At 33.1% G+C, this 14,959-nt stretch overlaps 1 protein-coding gene across 2 annotated transcripts; it reads left to right on the top strand.

The window, feature by feature from the left end:
• Positions 1–3,974: 3,974 nt before the first annotated feature.
• On the top strand, positions 3,975–14,666 carry LOC140054229 (organic cation transporter protein-like). 2 transcript variants are annotated; one of them, XM_072099146.1, is made up of 11 exons: positions 3,975–4,126; positions 8,474–8,857; positions 9,024–9,170; positions 9,663–9,774; positions 10,162–10,330; positions 10,464–10,602; positions 10,791–10,882; positions 10,980–11,191; positions 11,819–11,927; positions 12,483–12,713; positions 13,494–14,666. In XM_072099146.1, exons 2-11 carry the CDS (start codon positions 8,477–8,479, stop codon positions 13,552–13,554), a joined length of 1,653 nt encoding a protein of 550 aa, XP_071955247.1. In that variant the 5' UTR covers positions 3,975–4,126; positions 8,474–8,476; the 3' UTR covers positions 13,555–14,666. The 2 variants fall into 2 exon arrangements, with proteins under 2 accessions (XP_071955247.1, XP_071955248.1); XM_072099147.1 differs by lacking the exon at positions 3,975–4,126 and adding an exon at positions 6,797–7,144.
• The last annotated feature ends 293 nt before the right edge of the window (positions 14,667–14,959 follow it).

Raw genomic sequence — 14,959 nt, 5'->3', positions numbered from 1 at the left:
GACTAGACGACCAGACATGTAATCATCGCCAGATGACTTCTTTATATCTATATTTTTAATTAGATTTTCAATTTCATAATGTGTAATTGGTTTCAAGAAAAAAGAAGGCGTTATGGGATTTTGTAAATAATCAGAAGGTGGTGTCGAGTTTTCATTAATTTTGCTGGCTAAATTTGGCCCTATATTAACAAAATAATTATTGAAAGTTGAAGCACAATTTTCTGGACCGTTACTTATTTGCTCACCCATGTCATAGACCACTCTGAGTGTATCGAGAGGATTTCCGTGATAATTAGAGTTAGATCCTTTAATTAGCATGTTTATATTGTTCCATATTTTTCCACTATCGTTTTTACAATTTCTGAACAGTTTACCGTAATATATTTGTTTAGCCTTTCTGATTACACTTGTTAATATATTTCTGTATTTCTTATAGCGTGAAAATATCTCTGGATTAAAATTTCTTTTTATACACTTTGAGTACATTTTGTTCTTTTTGTTTATGCTTGTCTTGATTGCTTTGGAAAGCCAAGGTTTATCCACATGTTGTTTCTTTGGATTTTGCGTTGTAATTGGGTCATGTTTATCACAAACATTCAGAAATATATCATTACAATGATTATAGGCTGTATGTTGTATCATTGGTATCATACACTTCACGCCAATTACAATAAGCCAGTTCAAAAATAACATTTTCAACTTTATAATTTTTAAAGTTTCTGTTTGTTATAGTTATTGGCTTATCTTTTATTCTTAGGCCTAATGTAAAATCTTCAAAAAAAGCAAAAATAGGAAAATGGTCAGATATGTCTGTATAAATTGTACCGGAATGTATTTTAAATTTATGAATATTTGTATAAATATGATCAATTATTGTACTAGTAGTAAGCGTTTTTCTTGTTGGACTGTTTATAAGTTGAGTATTGCAAATCCAATCCATTATTGAAAAAAAATTATTATTAAGTGTGTTGTTGTCATTTGCATCCAAATTAAAATCCCTAAGAGAATACAGTCCGTTTTATCAATGTTATTTTCCTTTAATGTATGAATAAGACTGTCTTGAAATTTTTTAATATTAGAATTTGGTTTTGATCAAAGTTATATGCATTTTTAACTGAATGCTTGACATTGAAGATATTAATTTCATTTTCTATGTTTATAGATATTGGATCAAGTTGCAATGCATAATCCCCACGTATCCCAAGCGTATATGTTTGAGTCGATAATAGAAAATTGATTCAATAGAGGTCTTTCAAAAGTGTTCAATTTGTTTCTGGTTTTGTAATTGGCCTTTATTATTTTCGGCCCACTCAGTTATCGTAAATAAGTCCATTATTATACAGATAGTCACTCTCTCTAAATAAAATTCAATTCAATTCAATTCATTTCACATTTATTCAATTATTGATAAACTTAAACAATGTAAACAATATAAACAAATAAAGATTTCATTAATTAGGATCAGCCTTAGAGGCAGGCCTATCTCAGAAAGATTATCCTTGATAAGATGAATTCGGTGGTTTGAATGATTGAAAACACATGATTTTACATTCCAAATCAGATAAAAGACCTTTAAGTTAATGGAAAAATAGATTTATGTGTATACACGTAACATTCAAAGTTTAACGTTGTACGGTACGTATTCACTACAGTCGCATCATAGGTAAGAACTTTGTATTATTTATCTTTTAGCATATGTTGTACCATGGATTAAGTCTATTCTTTAATCCATGACCAAAGTAATAATGTCTTTGAAATTAATCTGTCTGTAATATGTTAGTTTATGCTGATTAAAGAAAGGTGTACAAGATACACCTCAGCTGATATCCCACCGTTGTTGGACGTAGGCCTATGTCTGAGAATTTTGAAAATAATTTGTGGTCCGCGACTTTCCCATAAATTGCAGCCAATAGAAGCGAGCCTACAGAACGAAGTTTAACATTCGCGATCTTTATTCGACTTCTAAAATGTTTTGTCTTATGTAGGCCTACTGCAATTTCGATTTAAATTGTTACGTACATCAACTAAGAAAAATGACAACAATTGTAACATGATTACAGAATAACCCACTTTTTTAAATTATATAAAAATAAAGTAATGACAAATAACATAATTAAATTACCATAGAATTTGGCACATAGCAAAAAAAGAAAGACTAAAAATCGATAAACAAATACTGACACTAAAATGACAAATTTTCACATTATGATATTTGGCACAACGAGTTGCAAGGGTCATCAGAGCATGGTGGTGAGGTCTTTTGAATTATCACACATTATTACAACTAGATGGTACGCTCGCTTCGCTCGCGTACCATCTAGTTCGTGCCCACAGATGGTTCTCGAATACATAGTAATTTCAGCGTAAAAAAACTGGCGATTTCAAATGTACGTACGGCAGGACTATAAAACATTGTCTTTTACAGAAACAAATAAATAGACACAATGATTTATGTAGTCAACCAAAATTAGCACCTAGAAACTTGTCACAAATGAGTCCAAATTTGTTATTTGGACTCATTTAAACAAACCCAATTTTGTATCTATTAGAGTTTAGGGTTTTGTATCTAACATTAGAGTTGAGCGTTGGGGATGAGGATAGGTACAAAGAGGAACAATTTTTTAATATATTCTTTATATTAAATGGTTCTTTAATATATTTCTTTATTATCCACTCTCAGTAACGAAATATTTTTTTATAGGCCTATAAATAATATACCACTAAATAGAGTAAAACATTTCCGATTTAATACTTTATTAAAACTGTCACTGTCTCATGGTCGATTGAAATAGTAAAGTACATTTAAAGACCACTAATACGTTTATATTTTTGTAATTATTAATTAATACAAACGTTGAGAAACAACTGACAGTAATAAAGTATTATATTATTATGTGTTTAATCTAAAAGTAGGGGCTACCCACACTCATAGTGATAAAGTTTATTAGTATATTTGTTTATATTATATTTAACAGTACCAACACAATTTTGATTCAAATGGCGATCAAAAGTGGTTAATACCTATTTGCAGTATTGTATAGCATTACAATACTATTTCTGTTTATTCTCCAAGGGTCTATAAATTTACCTACTTGTGTTAAACCATTTGAGGTATGCAAGTATGGTTAAACCAAATAATTTGGAATGTTCCATTCATTGCAAATCAATACATTTGTATAAACGTATATTAAATGTATCAAAATAGTATTTTTTTAAAGAAAATCGGCCTGTCTTCAACATTATGATGCTGTACTCGAGCTGTTCAACCGGTTTTCAGCCATTAAAAACAGTTATCGTAGGAGGAGATAGGAAAATGCGAAGCATCCTCGTATTATTGTATGCGGGTATTTTTCACGATGGACATGCATTAAACAGTGTATACCACGGTCGGAAAACACCCCTATTTGGGGCAAATCGTTGAACCTAAATTCGTTTTAATCGTCAATAACTAATTATTTAACTCAATTTAATTAGTAAACAGGGTTACATCAGGTGGTTAAAATCAGTACCGAAAGTACGAACCAACTTTATATACCATCGAGTAAAAATTCTAGAAGTAAGGCGAGATTTACCGAATTTTGCCCTTACGTAAATTTATATATAGATGAATAATCAAATAATCGTTGATGTCTGGTGTTGTGCTTTCTAGCATTGATGTAATGGTATCTTGATTCCGAGACACCTGTTCATGATTGTATGTAGGCCTACTTGATGAAGTGATACTACAATATGCATCACTGATGTTTATACTATAAACCTATAGCCTACACATTTATATTAATAAATATCAATACCAGCACAGTTAAAACAGCCTAAACAGGAAACATAAATGTTTGTTTAAAATGTACCTGACTAAACTATCTGGTAAATCATTGACTATTCAACATTGGAACTAAAATAATTGTTTTTAACAATAACCCAAATAAAAACAATGATTAATATCAGAATACGTTGTCTAATTGCCCGTACAATACTTTCCTGTAACTAATTACAAAGCGAGTAGAACTACTTTTATAAAGTGAAAATAATACATATGCCATGAGCTATAATGGTTTGTCGGATACACACCCGTCCAACAAATATTTTACTTAACTGGTAGTAATTTTAATTAACTTTAACAGCAGAGGTAAGAATTAACTTTTTATTACATTAAAAATTAGCAATTGCAGATGTAACAAAATAAATATTATTGTCTTCGAGATCAATTGATGTTTCTGTAAATCGGTTTTGCTACCGTACCTAATCATGAATAGTGGTTGAAGCTTAGCTGGCCTGTGAGGATTTAGCCATACTGTGACCGACCAATACGGCATCATGTATAATTGCTTGCTTGCTAGTTGTTACTTTTTAAGATGAAGCCGAGAAGATGTAACCTAACTGGGAAGTTAAATTTCTATGCATGTGGCAATTATGTGTGTACATATTAATGTATATAAATGACCGTCTGACGAGTTTATTCGGATGTGTGTGGCTAATATTAGGAACATTGTAACGGGTCGAAAAATCTATGAGCCCTAAAGTTAATCCCACGAAATATGTGTTGCAATTGTTTGGAGTAGGTAAAAATGATTGACCATTGTCATACAAATTTAGTGGTGGAGGTGATGCCTGTGACACCCATTTAAAAAACCCTAGATCAGCCGAAAGCCGAAAGTCAACCCTTTAAAACTGGTGGGAAAACTGTTATGAATGGCCATGGCACATTTTAGGTGGTGGGTAATCGAGCCACCCCCCCCCCCCAAACCCCCCCCCCCCCCCCCTCCCCCCACCATCTTGTAAAAGAGAAATAAAATAATACATTTGCTAGGCATTTTAGGGTGATGAGTTATTTCCGGTGTTTTACCAACGTATTCCCCATCCACTGCCCAGCGGCGATCAGCTCAAAAGCTAAGGCTGTAAAATAATTAATGTAAGTTAAAAGCATAATCTTAAACACCATCAATGACAATTTCTAAATATTTTCAGTGTTAGGTTCGTTGTGCCCACCAGACTCCATATAAAGAACCCTAGCACCACCCCTCCTGTCCCCCTTCCCACCCAAAAGCAGAATGCACGGTAGATCAGCTCAAAAAGATAACCCTGTAAATTAGTTAGTTAGTTTAGTTAGTTAGAACAATTGGCAGTCAAGCGTTTATGACACTACATCCTCGGAACTGCATCATATCCTCTACCCCCGACGACGAGCTCAACAGTTCAAAATAGTCCACAAATGTGATAAACAACATTTTGTGTTGTATTAAGTACATTACTGTAACCTTAAACCTTAAACTACATTACAGTTAATAAAATGTAATGAAAATGACCATTGGCATTACATGTTTAAAGTGCTAATTTAATAGGCTATGTTTTTTTCTGGAAAAATCCATTCACCATTCTGAATAAAAGCTTTTTTTTTTTTTTTTTTTTTTTTTATTACCTTACCCTAATGGATGTATATTAACATAAACTCTGTTTTTAGGCATCAGTTATACTTTTTAAGATGCCAATTATTCAAATACATGTATGTGTATATAATATGATATCCCGCTTCTTGAATCATTTAATCATTGGTGGTGCAATATAATTGATGGCATGTCAATATAATCTGTAATTATTGGTATTTATTTTTAATATATATATATATATTTTTTTCTATAATTTGCAATATTTATATTGTATGCATGTCAATGTTATCTGCATGTATTTGTATTTGTCCAATATATATATTTTTCTATATTTGCAATATTTTATATCGTAAATACAAATTGTAGGTAGTAGTTGTACCAAGGTGACCGTCGGGTATGAAGCGTCTCACATGCGCACAGAGCCAAAATCGCATCTTGGACTGGCACAGTGTATGGACTCTAACCTTACGGTTTTCATTAAATATATCATTGCATGCTATCATTCTAAATATCTAACTTTCAAACTTTTGCATTCCTCTTTTTTCATCTCATCCTTTTTATCTTGGTGAAAAGGGAGGATACTACATTTTCCTCCTCTGAGTTTATAGCCTCTCTACTCGAACACAAATAAGATCACAAATAAGATAGTTTCACAAGAAAATTTTAATCATGTATTTTACCGCCATTTTTCATTTTTACATTTTAACAAAGAACTTATAACACAAGAATCTCCTGTTCTTCAATTTGCATTCAAAACACAGTATCGGAAGTACAGGATTAAAAGGTCAAACTGGGCGACGCCATTTCACAGCATGGAGCAGTGACCCCTCCAAACTAGGAAGTCAATTACTCTACACCCCCCCCCCCCCTAGAGTATTAGCAGATCCCCTCTATGATTTTGACTTTCTAATTTGATGCGGGCGCCCTACTCCTCAGTCAATTACTCTATCCCCCCTAGAGCATTAGCAGATCCCCTCTATGATTTTGACTTTCTAATTTGATGCGGGCGCCCTACTCCATGGCTCACAATGGCGCCACCCATAGCTCTATTCTATCCCACAATGCCTTTCGAAATTGTTACGAGCTTCGGACGAACAGGAGATTCTTGTGTTATAAGTTCTTTGATTTTAATTAACACCGTATCTAAAATTTTAAATGAAAACAAAATGGTTAATACTGAATTCAAGCATCTTATTATGTAAATATACCTGTATTTTAACTACTTTAAAAACTTACTTTTAATTGTCACACATGCACTTATATGTATATAATATATTCACCAATGAGAATTTAAATAAACGTGAGATGAACTCACACAAGACAAAAAAAAAGCCTTCACTCCATGCATCACTCTCATTAAACTCGTACGTTAATATGCCGAGAATTTCCTCAAGATAATTTTAATTGAGAGAGAGAGTTACGGTTAGGGCCCATAATGGAGCTACTTACAAATCTTATATCTTATAATAATAATAATTTAGGTATTTGTATAGCGCCAGAATCATCTAAACCGAAGTAAAAATCAAAGGCGCTTATATTGGATGTTAAAAAGATGCGTTTTAAGTTCTTTTTTTAAAATAGCAATAAAAGTTGATTTAGTAAAATGACGAGGGAGAGAATTCCAAAGAGAAGCAGCAGAGAACATAAAAGACCTTTGTCCATAAGATTTCGTGTTAATTCTAGGAACAAGTAGTAGGTTTTGATCAGCCGAATGAAGACAAGCAAGAGGGATGTAGGAGGGAAGAAGATCAAGGAGATAAGTAGGTTGTTTAAGAAGTAGCGCTTTAAATGTTAGTAAAAGGATCTTATATTTTATACGGGAGTCAATAGGTAGCCAATGGAGGTTATATAAAATAAGAGATATGTGTGAGGATATTCTAGTAAGAGTTAGAATGCGTGCAGCAGTGTTCTGGAGACGTTGAAGTCGATTCACTAAAGATTTCGGTAGGGTAAAAAAAAAAGAGTTGCAATAATCAAGCCGAGAAGTGACAGAGGCATTTATTAATGTAAAGGGAGTATATAACATTTTAATGTAATTTACAGATATTTGATGGTATGTACAATATGAATGGTCTTTAGGGCTAAGTTATTTCTTGTCTTTGAAAGAATTTCGGTCGTGCCTAACTATGTGGTCAATGCATCGATTATTCCTTTTTTAAAGGCGTTTTTATGTTGCTGTGTGGATTAAAATGCTATAAAAGAGTGTAAGAATTAAATTTATTGATGTATACTAGTACACAATTATATTGCTGTCTCTAGGTATATCTTAACTGACTATTGACAGTCACCGAGATACGAGTCTATGTGTTTTACTTGTAATAATGTATCCCTGTCTTTAGTTTCGTATGTAGAGACAATGTATAAACAGTAAATAGCGATACCCAATGCACCGAGAATCGAGAGCGGAATTATAGTCTACTATGTAATTCTTTACTGTCAATAGTCAGTTACGATATACCTACAGACAGCTGCAGAATCGGGCGATACTAGCCGATTCTCGGTACTGCTATACTGTGTACTCATGTATCATAGGCAAATCACATATTATGTGTGTTCTCTGCAAACATGTCCTGATCCGAAAACATTTGAGAAACTCTGCTCGGTACTGTGCCATGGAAATTTTGTAATGCAAGGGTTTGCAATGAAATTTACAAATACCAAATCTAGTCCAATAAACCAAATGTCATTTTGAAATTAAGAGCTACTGAATGCACTGTCAATGATTAACATTTTACCAAATTCGTGAATTATTCTGCTATATACAATTATCATAGTTGACAACGCAAACACAAAATATAGTATAAATAATGATGCCAACATTGAATACACAAGCCATGACTCTTTTTCTATCCCACAGTGTACATAAGTCGTGTTATGATATATTAATTTAACAACTAAAATCTGTGGATTTATTAATATACCGATAATCCAAGCAGATATCATCATTTATATTGTTTGCTAGATTGTGTAATTGTTTCTGAAATATATGTGAAACATACTGTAGACCATAGGCCATAAACCTAACCAAACCATATAAGGTTATTTTCACTAATTGTTATTGATAGGCCTATTTGTAAATTATTTTTTAGATCATGGAAAAATTCGACGATATTCTTGTAAACCACGTAGGTGAATTTGGAAGAACTCAGAAGTTGTACTTTTTCTTGGTGTGCCTTACAGCCATTCCATGCGCTTTTCATAGCTTCGCCAACACGTTTATAAGTGGTTCACCCAAACATCACTGCCGATTTGAAGGGGCACTGAAGTACAAAGACGACGCCATTGAATGTGCAATCCCATGGGATAGCGACAAGGATGAATGGTCTAAATGTGAGGAATATAAAAAATACAATATCACTGGGTTAAACAGTAATAGTGATTTTAACTGCACGTCTGAATCAGATGAAGAGACCGAGTGTCGTTCAGGATGGCTCTACGACCGTAATGTTTACGGAGAGACAGTCGTCACACAAGTAAGTTATACCATGGAGAAATAAGTTAATAACTTATTTCTCCATGGTTATATCTTTTAATAGAGTGACCATTAATAAATACATTCTCTGATTATATAATTAATGTTAAAATATAGAATCTTGCATCGAATTTCAAGTATTATTAATGCAACGTTTTCTTATTCAGTGGGACTTGGTTTGCGATAAAAACTGGATGCGTCAACTGGGAAAATCCATCGTGCTTCTCGGAAAAGTTTTCGGTGCATTTATTTTCGGACAATTATCAGACTTGTTTGGTCGAAAGAAAATACTCCTAGTTGCATTGATGTTACAGGTTTGTTTATTTTTTAAACTGATATTTTGACGGAACTTATTGTTTATTTTGGAGAATACGGAGAAAATGTGTTTGAGAAAGTTGAGGGGAAACGAAAATGAAGAAGACAGAGACTCAGATGAATTGATGGTAAGTGGTGCTGCAAACCGACCAATAATCAGTTGCTACAATGAAGCTCAAGATCGGCAAGAATGGAGACACCTCATCAGAATAGTCACGAGTACTCAGATATTAGTAGAACGACGAGAGAGATTGTTTATTTTGTTTCCGAAATGCATAGTCTCCAAAACAGAAACTAAATTCTTTGGGAAATCCCTTTTTTTAAAGAATAATTAATTTTAACAACAGTATGTTTTGCCTACGTTTCAATTTCTCATCCATTTTGCAATTATTCTAATCAAACTAAATAATTCAAACCTATCATTGCAGAACAAGCTCGCTCAGAAAACTAGAAATTGAATTACATAAAACTGTATTGATTTTATTTTCTAGATTGCATGTGGTGTTTTATCAAGTTTTTCTGGTTCATTCCCAGTATTCATTACATTTCAATTCCTGCTTGGAGCTACTGTCTCTGGTGTTTTTCTAACTTCTTTTGTTATTGGTAAATATTTGGATATTTATATACATCAAGTCTTACATAAACCACGAAAAACAAGTATTTGAACTTTAAACAAGTCCCGTGGCGCCATTTAAAAAACGTTTTTTAGAACATAGATTTATATTCTATAGCTAACAATAGGAATTTTAACCAGGAGTATACCCAATTTAAAAATATAAAAACAAATTAGTGCATTGCACACCACCATTCACGGTAAATACATGCATGGTGTTTATAGATTAACGTAACTTTTAGCTTTATGAGTTTTCCGAGAAATATATAAATTTTAAATCTAGGCCTATTCAGATATACTTTAATTAACAGTCATAAGAAAATGTTCGTGTATATCAAACCGTTATTTTAATATTCTAAAATATCATTTTAATTTAGTAACAGAGATTGTAGGTCCATCATGGAGGACATTTATCGGGATTACGATAGAATACTTTTATACGCTTGGTTACATCACATTAACTGGTGTAGCTTATGCCCTTAGAGATTGGCAGAATATTGAGTTGACGCTTTCTTTGCCCTGCTTCTTATTCTTGAGCTACTATTGGTAAGATTCACTCTATACATCTTTATTGAATATAACCTAGATAATTTATAGATATAATGTATATTTTTTCTACGTAATTTCTACCTAATTAATTCAGCTTCATTGTTAAAATAACTGATATATATATATATAGGATATTACCAGAATCACCTCGGTGGCTTATGACAAAAGGAAGATACGAAGAATGTGTTAAAATATTGAGAAACTTTGCAAAAAGAAACAAGACATCATTGCCAGAAGACTGTCTTGAAACTCTGAAAGCAATTAAAACGGTTAGTATAATTATGCGTATTCTTAATCGGCGAAAACAATGTTGCTGAACAACACCTGTATTATTTATCCTTCTGGTTAAGTGTCTTCATTCCTGTTCATGTTCATTCAGATTTATTTTTTGCTTAGGCCTATTTAACCAATTTAAAATATATTCTATTGCTTCTTTATGATTATTCACTATTTTCAGAATGAAAAAAGAGTTAAAACTGAAACTATTAAGGCGTTACTCTTTACGTCATCAACAATGCGATGGAAAACTCTTCTGGTTGCTTTTAACTGGTATGTCATAACTACTAATTAGATTATGTATTAGAAGTAACTGCACTATTGAAAGATGTGAAATGTGTTCTAATCATATTTTTTCCCTACTAATCAGGCTCTCAAATTCCATGGTATATTATGGTCTTTCGTTCCATACGGACAGTCTAGGTTTAAATCCTTATCTCGCTTTCTTCATTTCTGGAGCTGTTGAGGTGCCAGGGTATATTTTGTCACAACTTCTTTTGAAACGTCTTGGCAGAAAGAGAGTCATTTGCATATTCATGATTATGTGTGGGGTCGTTTTACTATCAACAACTGTAATTAAAGGTAACACAAATTATTAGTATATTATTCTAATATTTATATCACCGTAGAGTAGGCCTATTGATCTAGTATCATCTACAATTATACGCAGGAAATAAGAAAGAGGATACTGGTGAATAATATACTGGCGAGATAATTATTGCGTATTATAACACACTTAAGTGGATTCTTGTCATTTGGTCACGTGACATAGAATAGACTGCACTATTGCAAGCTCGTTAGCTTTTTGTACGAAAAAAATCTTTCTGCTTACGGAAAATAAAATCTCAATGCGAGCTGTAAAGACCTTCGCGTAAATTCCAATAGCGCACCTATCTGTTTTTTTTTTTTGCTTAGCTTTGGCATTATTATAAAACAATAGCATTCAACTTGCATGTGATCGGAAGTAAAATTTTTTAGAGCGATATAATTACCAATTTAGCCAGGCCTAAGAATATGTTTCGGTTGAAACAGAGTGGTGCGTTTATTGGTGAAGAATATTTCATTCTTTGAAAGATAGACAAATATTATATAGCAGTCATGAAATAGTCTCCACCACCATTCAACTCATAAACATTCATTAGTTGTATACTGGTAGATACTAGAATCCGAATTAAGTTTTAAAAATCGATGTGTATTCCATTTGTACAGATTACAAGGTGCCTGTCGTGATATTTGCTATGATAGGCAAATTATGTATTACCGCTTCTTACGGTACTATATATTTATATTCAGCCGAACTCTACCCAACCACAGTCAGGTTTGTGAAAGTCATTTATAAAAAGCATGAAGTGTTTATATATAATACTACTAAAATGTACCTGTTTATGCATTTATTTAGTAAGTTTTTTGGGGAGGAGGGGGTGGGTGGTTATCACATACATTGTCTATCGTCTTCTAAATTAAAATAAAAAATAAAATAAATTTAGTTACTGCAGTAATTGCAGTAGAATAATTTTGACATGAGCCAAACTAAACTAAATATATTATTTGGATTATTCTGAAATGTATCATCTAAAAAAAATAATTAGACATCATTCATCAATCATTATCATTTTGAATAACACCAGGATGTTTCATTGCCAGTTGATTTCGTATCACGTGCCATTTAGTATTAGTTTTAATTTACGGTATGATGTTCTATTGCACGTTCAGCTATTTGTAAATGCACTATAGCGGCCGCAACGAGGCCGGCTTTGGACAGTGTGTGCGTGTGTGTCTGTCAGTCATTTATGAAATATTCTTCCCGTTAAAAAATAAAACATAATTATTTGTATAACTGGATATAAATGCAATATTTTATAATACTATCTAGGAATATTGGTTTAGGATTTTCATCTATCTGCTCCAGAGTTGGCTCCGTATCTGCTCCGTATATCCTCCTGATTGGAGATTATACGTCTGCTGTGATGCCGCTCATTCTCTTTGGTGGACAATCTCTGCTAGCAGGCATATTAGTATTACTTCTACCAGAGACACAGAACCAGAATCTGCCAGACAATGTAAAAGAAGCGGATGAATACAAGCTGACGATGTGTAAACTGTGGTACGTAGAACCATGGAGGTATATACCTCCATGGTAGAACAAACTCCATATATTTTGGTAGTAATTTCATATAATACATAATATTATACAGATATTGCCTGCTTAGGGGTGAAGTATAAGATTTGACATCCACGAGGGAATGATATTTTTCTCGGTGGACTATGTTTTCCGAAGTGAAGCTGAGGGAAATACATAGTCTCGAGAGAAAAATGTCATTCCCAAGGGGATGTAAAATTTTACATTTCACCAATATAGGCCTAAAAGGCAATATCTGATATATTATTGAAAGATTTTTTTTTTGCAAGCGAATCATGTCATGTGTGGCAGCAAGAAATTCGACGTCTCGTTAAATATGGGTTGATCTTCTTTGAATCCCAGTAGTAGACTCAGATTTGACGACAGACGCGAGTTGTTACACGAAAATTACCCACCCACTCCTTGAGACTTGGGCTAGATGTTATTATGTCTAATGACAGAGACACGAAGAATACACGAAAATTACAGTAAATATAACACTGCCCGTAATAATTACGATCCTCTCCACGGTAGTCATGTTATGAAATATATTATATAATGTTTAATAACAGACAATTTAAACTAACATTGCCACGTATCCCAATAGTATGTATACAAAATGGATTTAATAGAGATTAGTCAAAAATCTCGTTTCGAAAATATTACTGTCTGAAACTAATTGTTTCACTCAATAAACAATATTTCAGCTTTGCTTTCACTATTACCGGGTTCGCAATAATGCTTTTATTTATTTATTTTTTTTAGTACTGGAAATTCCACAACCGATGATTATCGTGCAGCGGAGACCAATGATACGACAGTGTAGTTACATCACATCCTGTTTTATAAAAAAAAAATTCCATTCTTGTAATGGTACAAATAATGGCATTTGGTGACTGGTGAAAGGTTAAATATATACTCATTCGTGTATACTAGTTTTTTGTCTTTCTTTCAACTACTTTTACTGGTTGGATACACATCGACAAATAGTCTGCCTTTTCCCAAAGAACTTATAACACAAGAATCTCCTGTTCTTCAATTTGCATTCAAAACACAGTATCGGAAGTACTAGTTTTTTGTCTTTCTTTCAACTACTTTTACCAAAGAACTTATAACACAAGAATCTCCTGTTCGTCCGAAGCGCGTAACAATTTCGAAAGGCATTGTGGGATAGAATAGAGTTATGGGTGGCGCCATTGTGAGCCATGGAGTAGGGTGCCCGCATCAAATTAGAAAGTCAAAATCATAGAGGGGATCTGCTAATGCTCTAGGGGGGATAGAGTAATGGACTGAGGAGTAGGGCGCCCGCATCAAATTAGAAAGTCAAAATCATAGAGGAGATCTGCTAATACTCTAGTTGGGGTAGAGTAATTGACTTCCTAGTTTGGAGGGGGCGCTGCTCCATGCTGTGAAATGGCGTCGCCCAGTTTGACCTTTTAACCCTGTACTTCCGATACTGTGTTTTGAATGCAAATTGAAGAACAGGAGATTCTTGTGTTATAAGTTCTTTGCTTTTACTGGTTGGATACACATCGACAAATAGTCTGCCTTTTGCTTATAAAGTACGGTACTCTAAATCTGATAATACCTATAATATTCAGTGTATGTTGTAAAGAGCCTGAATGGATGATAATAAGTATTGTGGAGTACGCGGAGAGTGGCCATTTGAATTTTTAAAAATGCTCATAAAAGTTTTAGCCCAGATGACACTGCGCCACAAAAGAGAGGAGAAAAAAAATGTATATCCTTATCATTATTATAACAAATAAGACAGGCAAAGAAAAATATTATTTTTAGAATTATTACCCAACAGAGTTATAAATTTACTTTTAAAATTTAGGTAAATTTGTGTTAGGTAAATTTGTGTTACTTTAATTGAATTGTTCTTTTTACTTTTGTTATGATGATTCTTCATTACTAGAACAGAAAACAAAATGGTAGGCTTACATTGCTTTATACACAATAAAACTATTCGAATACTATTTTAATGATAAGGAATAAAATTACTGTATGTTGATATTATTTATAGTCAAAGCATTTTTTTTTCGTCAAAAAGTCTAAACCAGCTTGTTTAAGAACTCGACGTGTTTGGAGAAAATCGTGTTACTGGAGGCTATTCATCTGAAGATCACATGACTACAGTAAGTTATTACATCTAGTACAATAGCAACCTTTATAGTAAGCCAACTCATGCAAACCCTGAGTTTGGCAGAACGTTTCCCAACGTTTGC

This window comes from Antedon mediterranea, chromosome 7, assembly GCF_964355755.1.
Source record: "Antedon mediterranea chromosome 7, ecAntMedi1.1, whole genome shotgun sequence".
Lineage (NCBI taxonomy): Eukaryota > Metazoa > Echinodermata > Crinoidea > Comatulida > Antedonidae > Antedon > Antedon mediterranea.
The sequence above is the reverse complement of the archived record's forward strand: the minus strand, read 5'-3'. Positions and strand labels throughout refer to the sequence as shown.